This window comes from Nesoenas mayeri (assembly GCF_963082525.1).
Source record: "Nesoenas mayeri genome assembly, chromosome: 9".
NCBI classification, from domain to species: domain Eukaryota; kingdom Metazoa; phylum Chordata; class Aves; order Columbiformes; family Columbidae; genus Nesoenas; species Nesoenas mayeri.
Window position 1 is genome coordinate 7,268,915 of NC_137557.1, and position 24,333 is coordinate 7,293,247.

Here is a 24,333-nt window from a genome sequence, read left to right on the forward strand (position 1 = left end):
GGAGAGCAGGCATTTAAGAGGCTGCCAACCTTCTTCTTCCTCATCCTTTGCAATGCACATGAGCTGCAGGCACAGATGCCACAAAGCTCTGGGTTGATGCTGGGAGTTCTGCTTCCCTGCCCATCTGGCCCCAGGGGCCCAGGACTTGTTCTTACCCTCTTACGCCGCTGTCTTAAATCTGTAGTTGCTTGAAGGGCAGCGTGCCAATGCAAGGCTGTGACAGGAAGGGGGATGTGTATTGTTAGTGCTGCAGCTTTACTGACTTGTGACTCTTTTGTAGATGGATGTGAAGGTTTGACTGATCTGGGGCCAGCTTTGGTACTTTGTGTTCCCCAGAGCTGACTAATAAACCTGGAGGACTTAAATTGTGGGAAGCAGCAAAGGAGAGGAGAGAGTACCCATGAGGAGCTGAGGGAGCAAAGAAAAGGGGTTTTGATACAAAGCAAAGCATCCTCAGTTGGTTAGATAGAGGAAGGTTGTTCTCACGGAGAAGATTTGCAGTGCTGCAGCAGCTGAACGGGTGGCAGACAGGAGCCCTCACAGCTGCCTTTTGGGGAAAAAGGAAGCTGATAGGAATCTGTGCAAGAATCAAAGCTGATTGCAGGATCAGTTCAGATACCTCCAGCTTCAAGTGCAGCAGCTGGCCAGGTTTTCAGCAAACTGCGAGACTGCCTTAGGGCCCATCCTCTTGGTGTCTGATCTGGATGAATAAAACCTGGCTTGTTCATGTGTGCACTGATGCTGCGATCTGTCCTTCCAGCTGTAGCTCTGGTTTAGCTATGAGCCTCAGCAGTCTCAGGCTTGGGTCTGGTTGCCTGAAGGCTGAAGAGAAAGTGTCATCTGTAAGGGAGTCTGTCTTCTGCTTATTCCTCCAAAAGTCTCTGAGTCCCTGTGGTGTAAAACCACACTGTGGGGTTTTGAGAGGAACTGCAACCTTTTTTTGGCACTTGGCATTTCTTGTGTGGGTGTCAGGCTGCCAGCAGTCAGCCTTGCGTAAACAGCCGCCAAACTGAGTCAGTGCATGAACTTGTACCAGAGGGGCATGGAGAGCTCCCTTGCTGATGAATCCTGTCTCCCTTGTATTTTGGTACATTATATTTTAGGATTAAGCTGGAGGAGAGCCTTGGACAGCTGACACTTTGAATTACCTCTGCTCCCAGCTGCCCGCCTGCCTGCCTTTCTGGAGCTGCTGTGTGAGCTTATTCACCACAACCTGAAACTGAGGGCTTAGAAATGCTAGTGAAGCATCTGAGATGAGGGTGCCATTCAGAGCTCCTGAAGGCCACCCTGAGCCACAAAGTGGACCTGCCAGTTCTGCAGAGAAACTGCTGAAGTGAGCAAGGGATTTAGGCTTGCATTTAGCAGACAACAGAAGTTTTGCATATCTGGGAAATTCAGTGTGGCCTTCTAAGAGTTTTGTGTGGTGTAAAATTGTCTAAAATGCTGAAATAAAAGCTGAAATAAACAGATCAAAGCAAAATATGGTGATCACTGTTGAAATGTTTGTGGGGAAGGGAGTATATATAGTGCAAATCTCTTGAGATGCAAACTCCATGCTTGAGCGAGTTTCCGAGTGGGTGGCTGTTTTGAGTTGTGCATGAAAGGAGACTGTTTTTCTTTTCCTGCTCCCTTATATCAGTTTAAATGAGTGGTGTTGGGCTTAAAACTAAAACTGCCATGACATCCTGTCTGCAAAAGCAACAAAAAACCCTCCAGAAAAGGACAATCTCATATGAACCATGGGAAAGCACGTTTTACAGCTGCAATAGTGCTCGTAGGGACATATGTGTGAGGCACAGACTTTGATTTCTCCTGGTGAAAGTAACTTCTGCTCTGCTCTCCAATGATGTGTGTGGTGGTTTGCCCTGGGGCGAAGTGAGGGTAAAACACAGCTGTTGGAGGCAATGTTGTTTGTTTTGCTGTGATCCATGGCTGGGAGGCAGTGTCGACTGCTAGATCTCCCAATCTTTATTGTTTGGTTGTTCATTCTGCACACGTGTTAGCTGAGTCAACTGAAGCTGTGTCAGATGCTGGAGAGGATGCACTACACAAGCAACTTCTGTTCTCATTGATGATTAAGATTAACTTCCTCCACACACAGACCTGGTTATGTCTCAGATATTGTGAGAAAAAGTGTTTGGCTGACTTGTGTGTGGTGTCAAACTAGCCAAGCCATCCCTGAGCAATATATCTACCTTGAAGTTTTAATAGCTGTGCACCTGGATGTTACTGATGGGTCCACAGTACGATGGCTAAGCTTGCTGGTGATCTTTAGGGTCTAGGCACTCCTATATAGGTTGATGGATGTGGGCACTCAAGAAAAAGCTGTGGCGGTAATAGTGTTCTGAGCCTGACAGATAATGGCTCACAGACATTAACATATCATGGCTTATATATCTGCTCTCTGCTTTAAAATGGCAAAATACTGTATGTATTTGTCTCCTCAATGCACAGACGTTTCTGTAATAGCAGGCAGTGATGTTGGCTATAGGACTGAGGGGTTTTGGAAAGTTCTTGTGACTCGGGGTACTTAATATCTGGGAAACTGGCTGGACCTTGCTAAAAAGGCTGAATATTCAGAGCATGGGTGCCAGTACTCCTTAAGGCTCAATACTATTTTCAAGTATGTCTTTATGTCCAAGCTTGAAGTCCTTCAACTAAATATTTTCTTCTGGAAGTCAAAAACATGGTCCTTAATGCTCTTGACCTATGCATTGTGTTTTAAGCTTGGGCGAACAGAAGGGTCATAAAGGCAGAATGATAAATTTTATCACATTTAGTGGCTGGGGCACGCTCTGAGCTGACCTTTTGAGGTCTTTTCTGGTGCTGCTTTTTGCAGTCTTGGGTATCTCCAGCTTCCTTTTTCTACTGTGCAAGCACATCACCTTCTGCTTTGAGGTATTCAGCAGATGTGCTCTCAGCTTGAGGACTGCTCCATGGTACAGTTTGCAGGCACTTTTACAGAAGTGAGAATGCCAAACTTGCAGCCTCAGAGAAAGCAATTTGTGAATGCTGCTGATTTCTATTTCCAGGCAGTTTAAAAAATAGACTAGTGTTCAGAGGGTTTGGTTCCAAAATATATATAGTCTTCCTTTTTCAAGCATTGTTGGGCAGGTGAGAGCTTATTGTTTGAGAGCGGTGCAGACAGAACACAAACCTTTCGTGACCTTGACCTCAAAGCATTAGCTCAGAGCAGAGAGGATAAACTCCTTCCCAAATCCCAAGCTGTTCTTAGCTGCCAGGACAAGACTGCCAATAAAAAAAGGACATGGTTCTTTGGCAGTCTTTGTTTTATTGTGTGTTTATGGTTTAAAGAATTAGTCCAAAACCCCTCAGTTTGGTTCCCCATGCAGCCACCAAGTCTCCTTGTAGGTCCCAGCTACATGAGATGCTCTGGTGCTGTGGATGAGAAGCAGAAATTGTTCCCTTCCCCAGGCTGCCCTGCCCTCCTTCTGGGAGCCACCTTCTCCCTTGTGAGTTTTCTGATGTCCTTGGCGCTGACGGTGCCTGGTGAACAAGGTCCTAGGAATGTGGTGTGTGTAACTGCAGCTGCAGCAGCCGAGGCATGTCCCGGCCAGCCGCCTCCAACACCAGTGGCTCGGGAATCTCCTGGTGCTATGGGAGAGGCAGGATGGAAATGAGAAATGCTGAGGTCAGGCCACATACCTTGCAGAGCAGCTCTTCTCGGGGTGAGAGGGGAACATCCCAGTTGCATGTTTCCTCTGGGAACTGCCTGCTGGGCAGCCTCTTGACTCCAGCTGAGTGGCTGCTCTGTCATGTTGGCTTTGTTTCAAGCAAACGATCTGCAGATTTTGGAGGGCTTACCTGCTTGGAGTGGCCTGGCCGATCCCTGCTGATAGGAGTCTCTGAGGTCCTGGCTTGCTTTCTGATCTGCAGGGATCTTCATAGCTCAGCATCTTCCTGAGACTGCTGGTTTGTGACAGGCTGTGCTTGCTGCTCGCCACTTAATTTGTCAGCTCTGTAGGCCCCAAAAAGTGATTTTTGGCTGATGAAACTGTTTTTTTCCTGTGTCATTTTTGTCTTCCCCTCCTGTCCTTCAGTTCAGGATTCAAAAACTGCAGATGCTCTAAACGAAGTGTGACTCACACCTTCTAGTTTATTTTGTGAATTATCCAGCACATGATGCTGACGGGGAAAATGTTGGGAGTGAAGGGGGTGGGGAGCAAGAGATGTTTTTTAAGACACAAAAGGAAATGCTTGGAGCATGCGTGTGTGGTCCCAGGGTCATTGAACTCGCTGGTATCCTGGAGCACATCATATGGGCCGCGTGAACCAAGGGGGCCCTTGGGCTCTCCAGCAGGTGTCAAAACACAGTCTAAGACTTCTGGCAGAAGTATGGGGTGTGTTTTGCTCTAAGCCTGGCTTTAGTAGCTGTGGGGATTGATGTCTTGTAGAGCTGGTGCAAATTCATGCTGCCCATTCCTGGACAATACCTACCCCTTTGTCACACACCTAAGTATCTCTAGCAACATCTGAGGCTGCCTTTGTTACTCTGGGCTTACCTCACTTGCTTTGAAGCAGTGTGGTGTTAGAAATGCTGAGCTATCAAGCTGAGGTAATGCTGGAGAAAACTGGTGAGGCAGATGGCAGAATATAAAAAAGAAAATGTTACTTTGTGAAATTTTGTGAAGTTATTGTATCTACAGACTTTGTTATCATGGCCATAAAGGCAGGGCTTGCAACCACGCTTGCAAGAGCCTCAGATGCACTGATGCTTAGAAAGGCATTTTTAGGGGGTGAGCTCCTGTCAGTGGAGAAGACCTGTGCTTGGAGCTTGCAGAGAGGCTCCCTCAAGCAAACTGCCTCTTTCATGCTGCTGCATGGATTTTGCAGCCGCCCCCTGCTGCAAAGGTTGATGCTCCCAGCTGTGTTTCTGCCCTCATCCTCCCCTGTGGGCAACTCTGCTGGCTGCGGCAGCGGCTGGGATTCCTGGGCTGGCATTTCTTTCATTGACAGCTGTGCCAGGAGCGCATATCACAGGCCCACTCCCTGCTGTGCCAAGGCAGATTGGCTTAATCAGACTATGGTAAACCTGTTGTTAATGTTTCACGCCTCACTGAACTTGCCAATTGTAGCTGCTGTGATTGCACCCATACTTCTTGTTGGACTGTCTGATGGCTCACAGCCAGGGCCTGGAGATGGCAAGTCACGTTAATTTGCAGCAGTGAACGTAAGATTAATCTTACTGTTCATTTTTAGGCATACAATTAGGGAATAAGCAAATAGATTTCTTTCCCCCTTAACTATGAAGCCTCTTGGTGAGGAGGAATTGTGGGTCTTTCCATTGTCATTGGGGCCATCCTGTTTCTCAAACCCAGGGGATGTAATGCCTCATAACGAGCATGCTGGGGCCATGCTGAGACTGGGCAGGGGATGAGGACTAGTGCTGATGAAGCTTAATTTCAGACCATGCCTGACTGGTTCATATTCTGTTTTTTTTTGTAGTTGCCTCACTGTTGGATGCATGTCCTTGACAGAGGGTTGGTTTCCTTGGCCTCACTTGCTGCTGTGGTCATGTTTGACTCAGTGCTGTGGGTGCTGGGTCTAGTCTTGCGGGAGTGCTCTGCACTTGCCATTGCCCCCAGACTTGCTAAGTAATTGAAGGCGTCCCCGTCAACAGCCACCTGGCTGGCTGACAGTGCTTCATCGTGTTCATAATGGGGATGTTCTCATCTTCTTTGCTTGTTATTCTCAGGCTGATGGGTCTTGGGAATAATGCGCTCAGATGAGTTAGAGGCAGCCAGCCCATCCAAGTTTCTGATGGTGACGAAAGGTCTTCTTGTGCCATCTGCCCTGCCAGCAGCTTCAGCAGCACAAAGTAAGGGCTGTGTGCTCGAGCCGTCCATTTGCGGGTTTGTAAGAGCGGCTTAATAGAGTGTATACACAGCCAAGCGGCTTCTTCAGCGGTGCGTGAAGGAATCCAAATGTGTGAGCAAACCCAAGGCTTGCTGCTGCCCTGCCGGCCTGCTCTGCTGTGTCCTCTGTGAGCTGGTAACACCATGGAGCACAGACACTTGGGAGTGTATCATGAATAGTTATGCAGTTTCTCTCTCTCTGTACTGGATCTTGATGGGATAATCATCACAGTTTTAAGGCACAGCCCCTGTATTCATGTCTGGACCCTGCAACTTTGTGGTTCATCCCAGAGCATTCTCCCCACTTGCTTTGTCCCTGTTTGTTTAACTTTGGAGACCCATTAAATACTTCCAGCACATCTCTGGAGGAGCAGCTAGAAGAAGCAGGCCCATCTATACAACACAACAGTATGTGCACTTGGCGTTTTTAAGGAGCGTATGCTTTCTTTAGGAAGTTTTTAATGGCTCATCAGTCAAAAAGGATTAAGCATTGTAGGAATGAAGCTTACTGGAGGACATGAAACTTTTTTGTGCTGGCGCAAGACTGTCAATAGAAGAGCAGTAATGTTCTATCATAGCCCTCCCACTTTCTCAACTGTATGCCAAGCGTGTTTCTGTCAGTATCTTTTTTCCAAAACAGAGAAGTTTGTCTGAGTGTGGGTAGAATGGAGTAAGAAAAACTTAAAGTCCTCCTCTGCACGTGTGCCTTTGTGGAGGATGGAGCAAAGAGCTATCACCACCATAACCAATGAGGCAGAGCTCTGGAATACCACAAGGATCGGAGCAGTGTATAAGCCTGTGCAGAAAGGAGCTGGGATGCCATTTCATAAATGTTTCTTACAGCAGCAATCTTTATGTAAAACATATGTAGCTCTGAAATATTCATCCTTACTCCTGTGCTGCGTGTCTTGTCCTGCCAGTACAGCTGTTCAGGCAGCTGTGCACTGCACTTGCTCAGAGACCTATTGCAGTTAAAAATAACACTTCCCTCCCCTTCTTTTTATTTATCTATTTATTTTTTTAAAAACTGTCAGGAGCAAGTGCTGCTTCTTGACTGTGTGGTGATAAAAGCATAATCCTAGATTTGGGTAAGCTGTTTGTGGCTCTGTATTAGTGTCTTTGCTTAGTGCTGAGCTGATAGTTGGGCTCAAACCTCAGAGTTGGATATGCCCTTCCAGCAAGCCAGATGATGCTTGTTGTAAGCACAACGTGGTGCACAATTGTGCTGTGAAGCCAAAGTATTATTAGGGACCACAGAAATAAAGTCTCTGGGGGGCAAGGTCCCCTTGCCCAATCTCATAAAGATGTATCATGACCAGCAGATACCCTGGACCTGTCACCTGTGAATAGCACTGCTGCCTGCTCAGCTGTGGCTTTTCCATATCTGTGGCTGAAGGCAGCATTTCTTTATTTATACACAGATGTCCACTGGAAGTGTTTGGGTGCTGTTTAGTGTTTTGTGTTCTCTTGCGTTTTTTTAAAAGTAGTTGCAATAAAAAAAGCAACAACAAAACCTTAATTGCACCATCCAGAATTGTACATGCTTAAAATGAGTCACTATGGTATCATATAACCGTAATCTTTGTCCTCATCTCCACCCTGCTGCTTGTCACTCTGCTTCCCCGAAGTGCTGCTCTAGCTGTTGGGAACTTCTGTCATCTGTAGAACATCCTCCCATGCAGCAAGACTGGACCAAAAATTCTGTTGAATGAGATCAAGGATAATGTATTTATCTGACCTTTTAGCACATACAACTAGAAACTCTTCTAGATGTTTTCTGAAGATATCTGGGTGTGAAGGAACATGTTCATGCATCTCCAGCAGAGCACATGTGTCACTGTGAGAAGAGAGAAGGCTCGGGGACTGTGGCTTGGGAACATGCAGCTGCCGCCTTGTTGCCTTGAAGTATTTTCCATCCTTTGCAGTGGTGGAAATGTTTTATCTCCTCTGACTCTGAACACTTTAATGAATGGGTTCCTCATAAATTCCTCTTGTAGTTTTGGTATATTCTGGGGGTTTTGGGGTGATTTTCGCTTTCTCTTGTAGGCTGTTGCTGTGCTCTGCTAAAGAGAAACCTTGGTCTTCCCCAGAGGTTTCACCTGTGGAGCATAGCAGCTGAGGTTCCTACCTCCCCTCTGCAGCTTCAGAAGGACCTTGTAGTGCTTTGCTTTGTGCCATATGTTTCAAATGGGAGGAATTCCCCTTTTGGGTCCTGTTGAGCTGCTTAGCTTGTGACACTGAGGGGAAAAACAAGTGATAGACCTCTCCAGTGTAATTTTTTCAGTGTCCATGCCTTAAACTCCCCTTGAAGCAGATGGGAACCTGGTGCATGGCAGATGTACGGAGCAGGACCCCATCCTGCAGTTTGTGGGCACAAGTCAATTTGTTCTTGGTTCTGGAGAAGCTGAGGTGTACCTACCACCAAAAGACTGAACCTGGTGCTGCATGTATGTCCCTGTCCCAATATGTATGCGACTTGTGTTTTGGTGCCCCGCTGCCTATCATTACAAGTTAAAAATAAACCTTGGTGTTTTTCTGCAGTGTGGGTAGAGCATTCCTTTCAAAGTTCAAGTGTGAAAGTGATAGGCATTGGCAAAAATCTACTGCTTTCAGACTGGTGCCAAAGGGAGCTCATCCCCTTCCCGTTTAGCTTGCCTCTGGGTCATATTCAGCATCTTTGTAAGTAGCTGTGCTTATCCTTGCCTGTAATGCTTTGGCTGATCCCATATCTGTGATCTAGGTACAAATGCAGCATTCACAATAGAAAAAGTCAATGAAGCTTACAGGAGGCAGCTGTAAAGTGATGCCCAAGAGGGTAGCAATGCTGTGCAGTGAGAGCTGTGGAGCTCTGCTCACCTCTGCTAAGGTGACAGCGTGCGGTGCCTTTGTGCAGAGAAAATACTGTTCTCAAGACTCTTTAACCCAGTAAAGAAAGTCGTAATAGGCACAAATGTTTGCCCTTGCTTTTAGTTGAACACAGAGTTGGCATTTGTATAAATCTGGGTGGAATACAGGGTTTTGTACACAAGGTCTGATCTGGCGGTAGTGTGGGCAATTCTGGTCTTAAAATAAAGAAGCAGAGGTGGAAAAGGCTTGCTGTGCAAACAGGGACAAAGAAGTGTATGCATGCAAAAATAGCTACAAGTGCAGGAGGGGAAAAAAACCACAAGTCCAGACCTGGTAGAAGGTGTGTCAGAAGTCGCTGTGTATGTATGCTCCCCGACCCCCATAGCTCTTTTGATGCCTTTTTATTTTCCCTCCTCCTGATTCTAATTCTCTTGACTTTGTTTCTCTGTCCAGTGTGTCGAGACTTCGCTGTTCTGGAAGATCATACCTTGGCCTATAACTTACAGGAGCAAGAAAGTAAGTAGCAATGATCTCTGAACAAACTGAAGCAAATTTATCCCAACAGACATCCGGCTTTTTTTGGATTTGCTAAGAAAAATCCTCTGTTTTTATTTTATTTTTATTCTTTTTATGGAATGTGGATTATTGCTACTGTTTTCACTGTCCTGTAACGCTATTTTGCGTTCTGCCCCAGCTTACATGGCACCCTAGAGAAAGTTCCATTTCGTGTTTCAATTTTGTGCTTTTCTTTAGAGTTGAGGTTTTTTATGCCCTTTATGATAAAACTGCATGTGGGACTACACGTGAGGTTTTGTTGCTATGCAGGGTTTTTATAAATTACTAGCAATTTTGGGAGCTTCAGGTTTTATAGGCTGACCTGAAGAGGTCTGTTTATGTACTTATTTCAGAATTGCTAGCACCTGCCTTTTGAAAGGAGGCTTCCTTTTGAGACATTTTGGGGTAGGACAGCTGTACGCTGTAGGGTTTAAAAAGGAGGAAAAAAGTACAGTCAGGAACTTCAAAGTGAGTGGTGATTTTGTTTTACATTCTTATCTATTACTTGGGGTTAGTTTGCAGTCTCAGGTGTGATGGCCTCTCTCTAATCTGCTTTGCTGAGTGCCAAGACAATTGGTATCTACCAGTACTAGGTGCTAATACCGTTCCAACCACTCCGCCAAGCGTGGAGCTTGTGCTGAAGTTGTGTCCTTGCTGCTGGAACCCAAGGACACTAAATTAAAGCTGGCTCCCAGTTGCAGCTCATGTATCCATCTTTTCTTGCGGACAGTATCCATGTATGGTAAAGGACTCACTGTCGTATTCAGTGCTAAATATAAAGGTAGTGAGATTCGGGAACCGATTATGTTGAGAGTGAGGGGAGTTTCTTCCTCTGGAGGTTCTTAAGAATGACTTAGGGAAACATCCATCAGAAGTGTTCAACTCATCCTCCCTGGCCTCTGGTGGTCCCTTCCAGACACACTTTATTAATCTAGGGTAAATTCCCATGGCCAGAAGATGAAATTCAAAGCCTAAAAAGCATTCCCCATTAATCTGGATGCGATTAAGATGTGCAGATCTTGTTTTGGTAACAGACACACATATTCAACCCCCTCAGTGCTGAAACAAGACAATCACCATCAAGATCTCAAGCTGCCAGTGTAATTTCAGCTCAGGACTTCCCCACCTTTGGAGAGATTACATGATGTTTCCCTGCCAAGAGCTGTCTTCCTTTCTGGCCTGGAATCTCCCTCCCACTTGCTTTGTCTTGTTCACACTGTGAAGTTTTGCAGGCTGATTTGAGGGTTCTTGTCTGTGCTTATTTCTAGTTGAGCATCACTTGGCAACAAACGTTCAGCGTAATCGTCTGGTGCAACATGACTTGCGGGTGGCCAAGCAACTGCAAGAAGAGGATCTGAAAGCATGTGCTCAAATCCAGAAACACCGAAAAGACTTGTGAGTTTGGGATGGAGGTTGTTGAAATGTTAGTCCCATTTGCTCAGAGCACTGAAATCAGCTGCTTTGATTTGAGTTGATTGACAGTTCATGGGGCTCAGGTTGATCAGTCTTTTGCTTTTGTTTCCTTTTTCCTTTGGCTATCCGTTGCTGTAAAAGTGTTGATACTAGGCTATAGCACAGAGTAATGAGAACAAGGTGGGAGCTGGTGGCCCTGGGACCCATCCTGGCTTAGATTCCGTTGCCTGACCATAGAATCATAGAATCATTTTATTTGGAAGAGACCCTTAAGATCATCAAGTCCAACCATCACCTAACTCTGTCACTGAGCCATGTCCCTGAGAGCCTCATCTACATGTTTTTTAAACCTCTCCATGGATGGTGACTTCACCACTTCCTTGGGCAGCCTCTTCCAGCACTTTACAACCCTTTCTGTGAAGAATTGTTTCCTAAGATCAAATCTGAACCTTCCTGGAGTAACTTGAGGCCATTTCCTCTTGTCCTGTGGATGAGATGGGAGGGAGCCTTCCTGTTCTCGTGCCTGTTGGCAAAGTAGGGTGGCTTGGCCTTGACTTCGTCTCTGGCTAAAGTCTGAGAAAGAAGAAACTGCACCACAGAAATATACAGCATCACAGTGAATTCTCTCTCATGCAGATATTGGCCTGTTTGCATGTACCTGATGAGTGCTTTTGAGGGGCTCTAGTGTGAAGTGACCTGTGAAGATGAGCTGCTGCCCCACGGGTGTTTGGTGGAGATGGGTGCTGGGGGTTACACCTTCTCTTGCAGTCACTGACTTCTGCAGCAGCTGTGAGGGACAGCAGCTGGCTTTCTGATGGGGCTCCCCACAAATGCAGGGTCTGCAAGGCTTCTGTCTTGTTCTGTGATGCCACCCACCAGGTACAGTTGGTGGTGGATCACAAATCCTGGGTGGCTCATCTGGCAGAGACAGCCATGGAGTAGAAGAGCTCTGTGTTGCAGATGTGTGAGATACAGGACTGGCTTCAAAGGAGCTGCTCATAAAAGATCTGAAGTTGGGGCGTGACAGATCAGCCACTGTTTTCAATGTTCCCAACATACTCAGGCAGCACTGGATGGTTACATGTGTCTCTCTCAAGTCTGTCCTTTCTTTCAATAGCTTGGTCTTCATTACCAATTACAGATGTGAGCATGTAACTGACAACATAAAAACTAATTTTGTATGGCAGAGATTATTCCTTTTTATTACTCGCTGGGAAATGCAAACAGTTTTCTTGTTGTAGAACTCTGTAAAATGGGATTTACAAACTTTGTGAGCCAAGTTACAGGCAAAACTGCTGATGCAAAGAGTTGTGTCAGCAGCAGTTCTGCTCCTGAAAGCATGAGATCTTCTCCAAGAATAGTAAAAAAAGTTGGATGCATCCTTTTGTAATTTGATCTTTTTCTTCCTTAATTCCTTGTACGTTGCCCCTGTCTCTTCCTTGTGCAAGATCAGCATGTTCTGGCAGCAAAATGATCCTTGCTGTTGTTGCTCTCTGTACTGTCTAGGGCGGTTTGACACTGCAAGGTGATGGAGGAGTAAGGGGACAGAATTGGGTGGTCTTGAGGAGCAAGGAACATAAAAAAAGCTCTTCACATTTATGGGCTTTCTACTGTCTTTCAAATCCTAGATATTCTCAGGAAGAATTTGTGAAGATAAATGAAAGAATAGGAATAACTTTTTATCACCTTATTATCACGCTGCTTTAAAAGCATCTCTCACATTTAGCTGAGCAGCCTGCAAACTGCCAAGCATAGTAGCAAGGTTGCTAAAATAACTGTTGGAAATACCATGAAAATATGCTGTTTTCTCATTTTGTTCCCAGTACTGTGACAGTTCTGTTACACTAATGCAAACAGTTCCTTTGAATGGTTCCCTTAAACCCTTTTTTTTACTCCTCATCTGGCAACAATTATAATACTTGCTACAGCCAACATGAGTGAGAGCCTTCTGATCACGGACCTTTTTCTTTGCCTCTTACCTAAACTGATGTAGAGTTTCCCTGGCACTCTTAACCCTCCTGGCTGCCCAGGAACACAGGGCACATAGGCGTGATGTTCAGGGGTGGTGATGTTTTATGTTTCGCTGGCCGATTTCTGAGGACTGATGGGCACTTGAACTCATGCTAAAGAAACTGAAGACAAGAAGAGCTGTCAAAGTTCTTTAACCTATTTTCTTATGCTCAATCAAGTTGAAACACTAGCTTATGTTGATTGACTAATCAAGTCTCAGTGTTTAATTACCACTGAGTAATAAAACACAAAATCTAATGCTCTGCTGTTCAGTAGTTCTTCGATCAATACAGTGTATTCCAAGAGGCATGTCATCAGGAACAAGAAAATGCTTCTGCCATTGCATTACTTCTAGTGTTCTTTGCGAGTAGAGAAGCATTGACCTTGTTGCCGTGGCTCTGAAAGACGATTAGCTGTTTATGTCTCCTGTTTGTCTGCAATAAGATGTATTTTAAGCATTTAGCAAGTCAGTTGGTGCTGATGAACTTGGCACGTTGGCTCTGTTCACAGGTGCTGGGGGAACTGGAGACGTGCTACGCCTTGATATGTCTGACCTTTCTAACTTTATTTTCTACCTGCATTCATGTCCTCCAAGACTGGGGTCACAAGGGATCCACTATCTGAGACCCTGCTCCCCAGGATTTGTATATTCAGCTATTGTTCTGCTGGGGACTGTGGTTCCATGCTGGTACCAGGTTTGCCAAATTCCATTTTATATGGCAGGTTCAAGAATTAGATTTGCTGCTATGTGAGCTTGTGTGCCTTTGAACAGGTCTCTCCCTGGAGTCAAATGAAACGCACACAAGCATACACACAAAATGCCAGGTTTTATTACTTGGATGAAAGAAACTGATGTCTAAAGGTGTTTGATCTATTGATAACTCCAGTCCTACAAACACTGACATTCTGAAGTGCTTTCCAGGGTGTCTTGTCTCTAGACATGGTCAGTTTGTGGCTATGCACAGGTGTTTGCAAGTGTGGTGGTCTAGGAAAGGGAAGGAAATGTCATGTTGTGATACTGACTTGGCATGCATATGTGTTTGGGGAAGGGAATATAAATAACATGCAGTACCCAATTTCAGGTCTGCTTCCAAGGAAGAGATGACAGAAATAAAGAAGGTTCTTTTTCTTCCCACTGCATGTTCCTTTTCATTCCCTATGATTAGTTGTTACTTGGTGGCATTTGTCCTCTAAACCCTCTTTTTCTTGCAGTGTCCTTCCTCCCAATCCTAAGCCACATATCTACTCTTCCCACTTCTCTCATTCTTCACTTTCTATAAATGAAGGCTCTGTGGTGCCACTGACTGCTCCAGCCATGCCAGTTTTCTCCGTTTTGCTACCAAAAGCGTTTGTCAGCACTTACTATTTTAATTTCCTCTGCTCATGTCCTAGACTCTCCTCCAGTCTTTTGCCTCCACGTTCACGAAGTCATTTATGCCCAGATCCTTGTTCAAGGCTAGAACTAGTTGCTCCAGCCCACATGGCACAACTTTGATATAGCTGAACCTGCTTCTCTTGAAATATTTGCTTGACTTCATGATATGTTCTTGGTAGTCCTCTCATCACCTATCTGATCATTGCCAGTGTGTTCTTCAAAAGATTGCATTCTAATGAAACCAGCTCTGCCTGTTGCTGGTCCCATTCTTATCTCCTTCCGTGCTTTGCCTTTCAGTAGTCTCAGTTGCAGAGATAGCTTAGATTGATTTTCCTGACCTCTTTAGAGCTAATCTTTGGCTCCATTTCAACAGTGCTGAAAGAGAGAGCTCTGAATCTATATTCTCAAATCCCCCAGCACTTTTCTGGGTTGCTCTAAGAAACCTGTCTGGCCATTGTTCCAGTCTGTTTGCTGGGCATCAGAGCACACGTCTGAGTATGGCACAATTCTCGCAGATGATTTCTGTATGATGTCCCTGAAATACAGCCTTCCCAGTCTATCCACATAGAGAAAACTCTCACTTCATATCTCAATTACACCAGTATCTATCTCTCCACAGTTAAGGCAACCTTGTGTTGTTCCCACATCCACACTACATGGGACAGTGACTCCCTCACCCCTGGTTTTGATGCATGTCACTCTCTTGCCTCTTGGCACCAGTTCTACTTGTGCGTCTCATCCCACCTCAGCAGCATTTTTTTATTCATTACTGAACTGTCACATCCAGCCTCAGCTTGGCCTTTCTACCACATTTTGCTATCAGCACTTCTGTGCTTTCTCCTTGGCTTTCATGTGAAAACCACTGCCCTGAAATGCCTACATTAGCCTGACCCCTAAACCCCTCCTTTGGCACCACATGTACAAAAATTCCTCAGCAGAATTAGGCTGTTTGGAGAGATTCTGCTGCTCTGTTTTGACCAGTCCTGTCCTATGGCACCTCCCTTCTTAGGAAACTGCCTGTGAATCTGTTTTCTCTTGCTTGATACTCTGTGCATGTTTTTGGACCTGTTTTCTGAATTTGGCCAGCAGTAAGTACAGGGAGTCCTGGTCCTGGTGAGTATTCATAGGTTCTGCATTAATATTGCGTAATAATTATTCTGTGTAAATCAAATGGTTCTTTAGCTCTTTTGTCTTTCTCCAGGCTGACTGATGCCCATTACTTTGGCTACCTATAATCCTTGTTTCCTTGCCTTCTAGAGAACGACAGGACTGTGAAATCGCTCAGGAAATCCAAGTGAAACTGGTGTTTGAAGCGGAGCAGCGCCGTAGGCAAGAGGAAAACGATGAGGTAACCTTTAAAGCTGCAGGGATGATGGGATATTTGGGGCAGCCCTTTCGGAGCAGGTGTTTCTGGGTCATTAGCCATGTGAATTGGCTTGTGTGGTGTCAGTCCTGGTCCTCACAAGTCTTGGTAGGCACAGATATTTTGGGGAGTCCTGTTACAGGGGTAAGATACAGTCATTGTCCTCATGCTGAAGGCTCACAATGGTTGTTGATGCCAGTGGCCTTGCTAATGAAGAGGGCAAGCAATAGGTGGGTCTTGTGTTCATTGCCCTGGTGTGGGAAAGGGAAGCTGCTTTTGCTGTTCAAGATCTACTTTCTCAAATGCAAGAAGATAGGTACTGCTTTGGGGAGAATCCTGAGTCATGATTTCTTGCTCTTTAGTGCAAAAACTTCAGCCCAGCAATCCACCTCTGGCTTCTCTTCCTTCATCTTCAGTTTAAGTCTTTCACAGCCTGAACACTGTTGCAGTTCCTTGCTAGCAGATGCCTTTTTAATTTCAGAATATTGCTCTGCTACTGTTGCTTGGGAGTGGGCAGTGTGACTTGTCCATGGTATCCAAAGGATTTGGCTTGTTGATCACTTTATTGTGTCAGCCTCTCAGATTGGGTACTCAAGAAAGCCATGGTGTGGAGGAACACCTGTATGAGCCTGGACTGTGGCCCCATTTTTGATTGCAAATAGTTTCCTGCGGAGTCTGAGCAGTCTTAAGATGCTTAAGAGGCACCTGAGGAGTCTGAGCAGTCTTAAGATGCTCAAGAGGCACTTGGTAGCATTTTCCTCTGTGTTTCCTAGAAGAGCTTGAAATAAGAATCAGTCCTTACCTGACAGATGCATCAGTTTGCTTCTTACACCATTAAATCCCAGCAAGTACTGAAAGGCTGCTCAGGCAGACATGGCAGGGCTTCCAAGAGGAGCTTGTGTCAACAGGGGTGGAAGGAACACTCTGGCTAAAGGATTTATGCTATAAATGTGGCCATCTGTCTCATTGTTATTGGGAAGGTAAAGAGGATGCAATACAGCTCATGTTGGCTGTGGGATTTGCACCTTTCCTTCCTGCTTTACGTAGAGAGCTGCTGAGATGTCAGCAGTCTGACAGCAGGTCCCTGCAACCTGTCACACCAGCATGCTGCCCATCTTGTGCTGTTGGGAGCAATCCTCAAAGTGTCTCAAAGCAATGAGAAGAAGTCATAAATACTCGTTTTCTTCTTTCTGGCACATGGGAAGTTCCCAAGTGTGGCTGAAATGTAACTGTGGACTGTTGGGCTGCAGCTGGGTACCAGGGTGTGACAGCACCACCCATCCTTGCAACAGGAGTTCTGGAGAGCTTGAGTTGATCCTGTTTCCCTTCAAGAGTCCCCCACAGTGTTATATCTTTTGTGTGGACTCCTGTGCTGAGGCCCAGCCTGAGCAAAGTGAGTGACCTGCGCAGTGCCATGGGGTTTGTCAGCTGGCAGAGTGACAAACGTCAGAGCCCCTTCTGTAGCCCTCAGCACAGCATCTGTACAGGTACCCTGCAGGACATTCTGTATTTCATTGGCCACACACTGGTCTTGTACTTGTCACATGTGAGGGTGCAGTAGCTGTCCGGTGTTCATGGTGGCTCTCTGGTTCACCAGTGGCCATCAGTGTTACACCAGTGCTGTGCTTGAGGCAGATCCAGTCTGGTGTGCAGGGTTTTTAAATGAAGCGCTGAGCCTACCTGCTTATGAGTCTAGTTTCTAAGAAGTGGTTTGTGTGGATTTGCAAGTCCTGAGCTGTCTCAGTCCTGGAGATAATGTGCTTAAGCCCATATATTTATAGACTTACTGTACTTGCTACAAGAGGTTAACCTTGTCAGGGGAAGGAATTTTTTTGTTGTTGTTTGTTTGTTTGTTTGTTTTGGGTTTTGTGTGTGTGTTTGTAAAGAATCTGTGGCATCCCCAGGTCCTCCACAAAGCTGGTTACTGAGCAGATCTGATCTGAATGCTGAAATAACAGTTCGTACTTGAACACCCATCCAGTGTCCTCCAGTTCTGGCTTTGCTCTGGAGGGTGTTGGCTCTTGTTTTGCATTTCAGTGATGCCTTTCCTGCCTGCAGTGTACACTTTACATGCATGGCTCTGTAAAGGTCCTGAGGATTAGGGAGGCTTAAATGAATAGCGTCCAAAGGGCCAACATTCCCTGCTGGTATCTTCCAGCTTCTCTTCCAAGCTTCAGACTAATCACAAGCATCTGGGCCCCAAAGGAGCAAGCCCCAGGGAGCTATTTGCTGTTGCTAGGCCTTGTTGATCCATTAGTCATGTTGAAGGTAAACCAATTAGGAAAGTGGAGTGCTGTTCCCTTTGATGGCATATCTACCAAAACTGCGACGGAAGATAAACGGCTGCAGTCCCCTCAGTGCTCCTGCCTTGTGCGTAGCCCTTTCTTCCTAATGTCCCTTTCGATTTTCTTTTCCTCCAGTCTCTGTCTATCAAATTGATGCATTTCCCTGCCTGGCATCCTACAGTCTCAGTAAATTACATCCAGTTTGAAGTGAGTTCATGATTTGCTTTGAGAAGTCCTTCCAGTCCAAAGTGCCTTCAGCTGGAGATAGGCTTTGTCTCTGTGTTTTTTCTTTCCTTGGTGGGGTTCAGGGGGAAGTCCAGCCCACTTGCACTTTTGTGACTTCCAGATCCTTGCTGAAAGGCCAAGGTTGTGCACTCAGTCCCTTCTGCCATGCTTTGGCCTTGAGGGTTTTGCAGGCTTGTGTACAGATGGAACAGGAACCTGCGAGTCTGACGTGGGGTTGGAAGCTCAGCAGTGGACCTGGCAGGGGATGGATACTGGTTGCTGAGATGGTCCCTTGTGCGAACTGCTAATTTTGGAGCCCCATCCAGCCCAGGGGTCCAAAAGTAACCCTGTTGTTGCCATATCTGGAAAATTAAACTATCAGGTTTTTTAATTGAATAAAGAATTTGAATAAAAGGATCTGGAGATATTTTTCTAGGGGGGAAGGTAATGTCTATTTTCTTCCATCTCTGCAGGACATTGCCCGTCTCCTACAACAGAAAGAACTGCAGGAAGAAAAAAAGCGCAAGAAACAGTACCCAGAATCCCAGGGACACACAGCCCCTGAAGACAGCTATTATACAGAAAATGAAGGTGCGTTTCTCCTAGATAAAGGATCAAGATCATGGCAATATAGGTGAACCTATTGATCTGGCAACACTGTTTAGGAGATTGTCTTTATCCTACAGTCCTGCATTCAGCACTGTAGCATTGCATCAGTTTGCAGGGTTGGGATCAGACTTTATTCTAGAATCAGGAAATATTAAAAAAAAAGTGGATAAAACAGTTTTATAATTTTTGATGTAATGTAAGATGGTGTCCTGTAACATGGCCTAGGACAGAGATATGGGGTATGTGGTGTGCACATGTAAGCACACCCATGCGTGCATGTTTTGAAAGGGTTTGTGGAAAAAGACGGTAGCTGATGTTACTGATAAGTGACAGTTACTTCTGTGTAACACCGTAAGTGTGCAGGGGGGAAATTCAGATGCAATGCCACACTTGCATTCAAAGAGAAACAGTTCCATGTGCTCATCTGCAATGCTGGCACAGCTACGTGTGTGAAGGAATAAATGCTGGTTCATGGAACAGCCGTTCAAAAATAACTCCTTGCAGGTATGTATCCAAGCATTAAAATTAGCACAAACGCTTTGAATGACTTACTGAATAACAAGATCATCTCCACAGAATATCTCTGCTGTGATTATCATCTGGGACTGTACGTTGTGGAAGAGATGCCCCACAGTGCTGTATTGCTTTCTCTTGGTCGGCTTCTGTGATTGAATACAGACCTTCTTTAAATTGGGAGGAGAGAATCGGGGTGTGTTTAATTATGGAGCAATCTGGGGATGGCTTTGCTGTGTGCTGGTGGTGGTTCTTGTGTTCTTTCTTCAAAAAAAGAATGTGGTGGGGAAGAGATGGGTTGCTTTTGATTAACAGATTGTAAAGATGAGGATCAAACCTCTTTCTCATGTTAACATCAATGCCATTGGCAATTTTAAATGTCTTTTATTTGAACTCACACAAAGTATTTTAGTTTCAATTGGGAAGAAGTTGAAGGATGCCCAAGAAAACACAAAGCGCAAACCAGTAACAAAGTGGAAACTTTATAACCACAAGTCCTGCTACCTGTACAGAGCTGGGAAAGACTTTGATCTTGGAGTCTTATGGCCAACCCACACTTCAGTTTTTCAGAGTTAAATGGGACAAGTCCTTGGAAAAAATACAATACAGGTAATAGTGTTGCTGTGCAGAGATGGTAGGACAGCATGGATCTTTATAACAGAAATCAGCTGACAAAAGCCTGTCACTCTCTGAACCTGAAACTCTGGTGTGGATTTGGAGAGCAGGATATCTTGTGGGTCTAATTTTTTCTCCCTACGGTAATTTGTAGTCTCGGAGGTGAGTTACAACGTGACCCTCCATAGCAGTGCTGTTCTTGGTCCTCACTCCTTAAAAACTGGAAAGAACTGGAGTGGATTTTGATGCTGGGATCATCTAGTCCATTGGTCTGGAACCTCTTAAATACTTGGGCGCCATTTAATTAGGCTTTGGCATCTTCAGTTTCTAACATCCTCATGACCTGTGAACTTAAACGAAAAAAACCCTGGCTTTTTTGGGGCTTTGGTTGATCTGGAGACTGAATAAAAGTTGATCCATATCTAGGAGGAGTGTGGATCAGGGCTATTGGTTGAGAGCAACGTGTGCTCTTAAAAAGTGGAAAAATAAACCTGAAAAAAGGCAAAGTTCCTCCCAGAAGTGTCTGTGCCATCAAAAACATTTCTTTATTCGCTCAGTCACTTGTTGCTTGAGAGAGAAACACCAGGACCTAAAGAGTGTTTACACAGCCCCTGCGGCAGGTGCCGCAGGAACCCGTGCCTGCTGAGGAGTTAATTGCCCTGAGATACCCCAAAAGCAAACCTTGTGCCCGGGCTCTCTGCCATGGTTACGTTACCTGCAATGATCCTTTTCCACCGCAGCCATGCTTTGCTGTTTCATGATCTCCTGCTTTCTGCTGCTGTATTTATTGAGCTTTCCTTAATGACAAAATTGAATTAATTCTAACACCCTTGTTAGTGTCATTCAAGAACTGATTCTTGCTTTCAGGCTCTGGTCTCAGTTTTTCAGGAAGTCACTTAGATTGTTTTATTGGATGTTTGTTTTCTGTAAGTCATGTGAATGATCTAAAACTGAACAGAAAACCTACCAGTTAACAGGAACTGCTGTGGTTACTCTTACAGTTCTCGTATTTTTAAACATATTCCTATTCTGGATAAAAGTAACATAGACTTGTTTTCAAGATGGATTTTCTGTAGGGTATATTTTTCCTGGCTCTTAAAAAGTTTTTTCTGAATAAAATGACTTGAAGGCAGCATTCAGCTTGAGTGGGTTTTGTTTCTGAAATCTGGATGACTGTAAGGAAGGCAGAGCTATTTATTAAAACAGAATGCAGTTCATGTGCACTAAAATCTATTTCAAATATTTTTAGATACTATAAAGAGCTCAGCAGTGGAGAAGGAAAGTCTTAACACTGCTGCCTTTCTTTTTTTTTTTTTTTTTATATTTCTGTTTCACATCAGCATCTGATTCCAGGATTTTTTTTTTCATCAGAAATGCACCTTCATTCTGAAAAGCTGCCATAGAGATAACCGTTCACTAAGTGCAATAGGTTGGCTGGAAACTAAATCAATCAGCAGATTGTATACAGGCAGACTGCTGCATCCTCATAGCTGTGTCAGGTTTATTAGTGAAACTAAAAGCAAAGAAAATTTCCACCTGCTTTCTGGAAAGCACAGAGGAAACAACCCCACCAGGCTGCCGAGTAAGCGACTTTCCCAGCTATATTGCTGAGGTCAGGAGCCTGGGTTTTGTAAAGTTTTATCCTGCCCTTAAATTTCTATAGTCCTCCCTGCAGTCAGAACCTAAACTTTTATTTAGGCAGTGAAGAAGTGCAGGCTCTGAAACTTCTGAGTCTGCAAGAGATACGTGACAATCTGTGGTGGAAGATATTTGGGTGCTCCAGGGATCCATCATCTCATTCTTGCTTTAAAGAAAAACAAAAATCCCACCCCCCTTGTCTCTTTCTCTTCTCTTTGTGTGGGTCTTCTCCCTGTTAGGTGAGGCTGTTTTTTCTGATGAAAAACCTTGTGCCTGAAGCCAGAGCAAGGCACTGGTGCTCACAAACCAGGATCCAACCGTGACCCTTTGCTTGTCCCCTCCCAGCCTTATGCTGCCCCCCCACATTGCCTCCCATCTCACCTGCATCTTGCACTCTCCTTTGCAAACCTTTCTCTGGTGGTTGCAGCAGTGACCTGTCACCAGGAGATGAACTACTCTGATGGCTGTTTTTCACCCCCAATGACATCTATTAAAAGTCCTTCATCTCCATGTTGGCTTGTCCTTGTTCTAGGAGGTGCTCAGATGCACTTTCAGGTTGGACCTGTGCTTTGTGCTCCAGCCCTGTTGCCTTCTGTGCTGCCCTACTGCTGGACAGGCTGCTGCTTCTTTCTGTCCCCGTTACATCCTGCAAGCATTGTATCCACATTCCTCTTCTTTCAAATCCCCTCATGCCTTGCCTGCATCTCCAGCTGCTCCTTACATCGAGCTCCCTCACCTGCCTGCTGTGAGTCTGGCCTCTCTGAGCCACCATTAACCCCCCTGCCACTAACCCACTCCATGTTTGTGCCCCCGTTGTTCAGAGCACTCCCGGAGTGACCCCCGAGAGCAGGTTTCTGAGCCTGGCAGGGCACGTGGTGGTGACAGGCACAGGCACTGGCACAGAGAGCACCGAGAAACACCCTCGCCTTTGTCCAATCCTGCCTCCGAACATGGACATTCCACCTTGAAAGATCATCAGAGATCTTCTCAGCCGAGTGAGGCCAGCAATGGACATCGTAAGGAGTGCAAATCGGCCAGCCAGGGAAGGTCCAGGAGACATCCCAGCCTTGACCTGGAAAGAGAGGCTGAGCGTGGTGCCCACAACCACAGCAACAGCTGGGAGCTGCAGGAGAGGAGAGCAGCTGGCAGGGAGAAGGCTTGGAGACCTCTCAGTCTTGACCTGGAGTCAGAGCATGAACTCCCAGACCAGATGTGGCACAGCGGAAAGCCAAGAAGGCAAGACAGAGACAAACACCTTCCTCTTCTGGAGATGGAGCTGGAGGCTGAGCAGGAGACCTGGCATCGCAGCGGCAGCCAGCTTGCACGTCCCGAAAAACACAAATCTCGGCATCAGGGCCACTCGTCACACAGGGTGGGGCAAGATGAGAAGCTCCATGATGCTCCATCTAGAGATGATTGTAGGAGGGGTGAGGAGAGAGACTGCAAAAGGGCAGGACACAGGAGATGTTCCCCCTCCCCGCACACAGTGACCCAAGGGAAGGCTGGAAGCTGCCAGCGAGATGCAGGTAACCAACTGATGGGGAAGGTGTGTGTATGTGTGGGGATGGACCTTTCTGTGCCCCATCCTGGTGTCTGAAGTCTGTGTTATTTCCTTTGAAGATGCTCGTCCTTAATATCCACCTACAGTGTGTACACGGTGAATCCTGCTCAGGTCTCTCCCTTATTTAGTGAGATTCTTCTTATCTGTTCATGTTCTTGCCGTGTTCCTTTCCTGACATGTTCCATGGTATCAGAGAGGATGAATAAGAAGATATTGTTGGAAACGATGCCCTTGATATCCTGTGTTTGATGAAACAAACAAACAAATACCCGAAAAACCCAAACAACCAACCATTAGCATTTGTTTCCACAATATCTTTTGTGCTGTGGTCTCCTTGCACAGGAGGAAAAAACAAAACAAAACAAGAACCAACCAAACACCACTCCCACCCATCACACACCCCCCCACACCCCTATACCTCCCCCCCGCCAACGAAAAGCCCAAATGTTATGATTACACTTATATTTTGTTGATTTGGGATGCTGGGCTGTGAGGAAAGTTTGCTTAAGCACTAACAAGCCAGCAATTTTCATCCACTTCTTACTGAAAACTCAGCTGGCAATATAATTCACTTTGGGCAAAGTTCAGTAGTGGCACTAGGTGTCTTGCTGGGCTCTATTTGTAAGATGAGGTTTTTGTCAAATTCTGTAAAAGTGGATTTTTCTGGGAAACGTTTACCTGTGTAGTTCTTGTGTTTCAATAATACTTGGGGACTATTGGGCTTGAAAGATCCAGATCTATCTTTCTGCTTTTAAAACCACACAGGGGGTGGGGATGACCTGTCTCGTAGTGAAAGTAGGAGTTTTATAGACTTGGATCTATTTCTGTCACTGTGTGGGAAACATGTGCTTTAAGCCGTCTAACTGGTCTTCACGTGGATAAGGTGGGGATGATGATTCCTGTCTGTCTCTGGAGATGTTGGGGGAATTATTCTTTGTCTTCTTCATGCTAAAGTTTTCTTCAGAGAAGTGGAAGGTGTTAATATGGTCTTCATATGTAGTCAGTAGGTCGTGATTTGTCCTGATACCATCTGGGTCCGAGTGACTCAGTATCCCATCACACTGAGTCAAAATAGCTAGAAGGTCATATCCGCTTCCTGTGGGCTGTGGTAATGGTGGGCTTCATGCTTCCCTGAGTGTGGGCAGAAGTGGTGTGAAAGTAATGTTTATTGTTGTCTTCTGAGCAAATGAAGCCTGGCACCAGTCAATTTGTGAAGCAAGCTCAGCCTTGGGCTGGTCAGCAAACAATTCCTGGAAATTTGCTTTTGTTCTTCATAGAGATAATGCTGTACAGGAGCCTGTTGGCCATGCTGTTGTTCATTCCAACACCGTAAACTTTATCTTGGCATTTATCTTGACATTGGAAGCACTCTGAATAACTTAACTGTGAGCAAACTGGTGCTTTTTGTTTCTGTTCTGACCAGAGATGTAGCTCATCACAGTTTGGAT

The 24,333-nt window shown here is 45.5% G+C and overlaps 1 protein-coding gene across 1 annotated transcript in view; it reads left to right on the forward strand.

The window, feature by feature from the left end:
- Positions 1 to 24,333, forward strand: part of CCDC50 (coiled-coil domain containing 50) — a gene marked incomplete at its 3' end in the record, with an annotated part of 38,279 nt that overhangs the window by 8,178 nt on the left and 5,768 nt on the right. Inside the window, exons 2-6 of the mRNA XM_080349698.1 lie at positions 9,177 to 9,239; positions 10,547 to 10,673; positions 15,334 to 15,424; positions 18,423 to 18,540; positions 22,146 to 22,850. Coding sequence (XP_080205824.1) covers positions 9,177 to 9,239; positions 10,547 to 10,673; positions 15,334 to 15,424; positions 18,423 to 18,540; positions 22,146 to 22,850 — 1,104 coding nt within the window. The remainder of the gene's footprint in view (positions 1 to 9,176; positions 9,240 to 10,546; positions 10,674 to 15,333; positions 15,425 to 18,422; positions 18,541 to 22,145; positions 22,851 to 24,333) is intronic.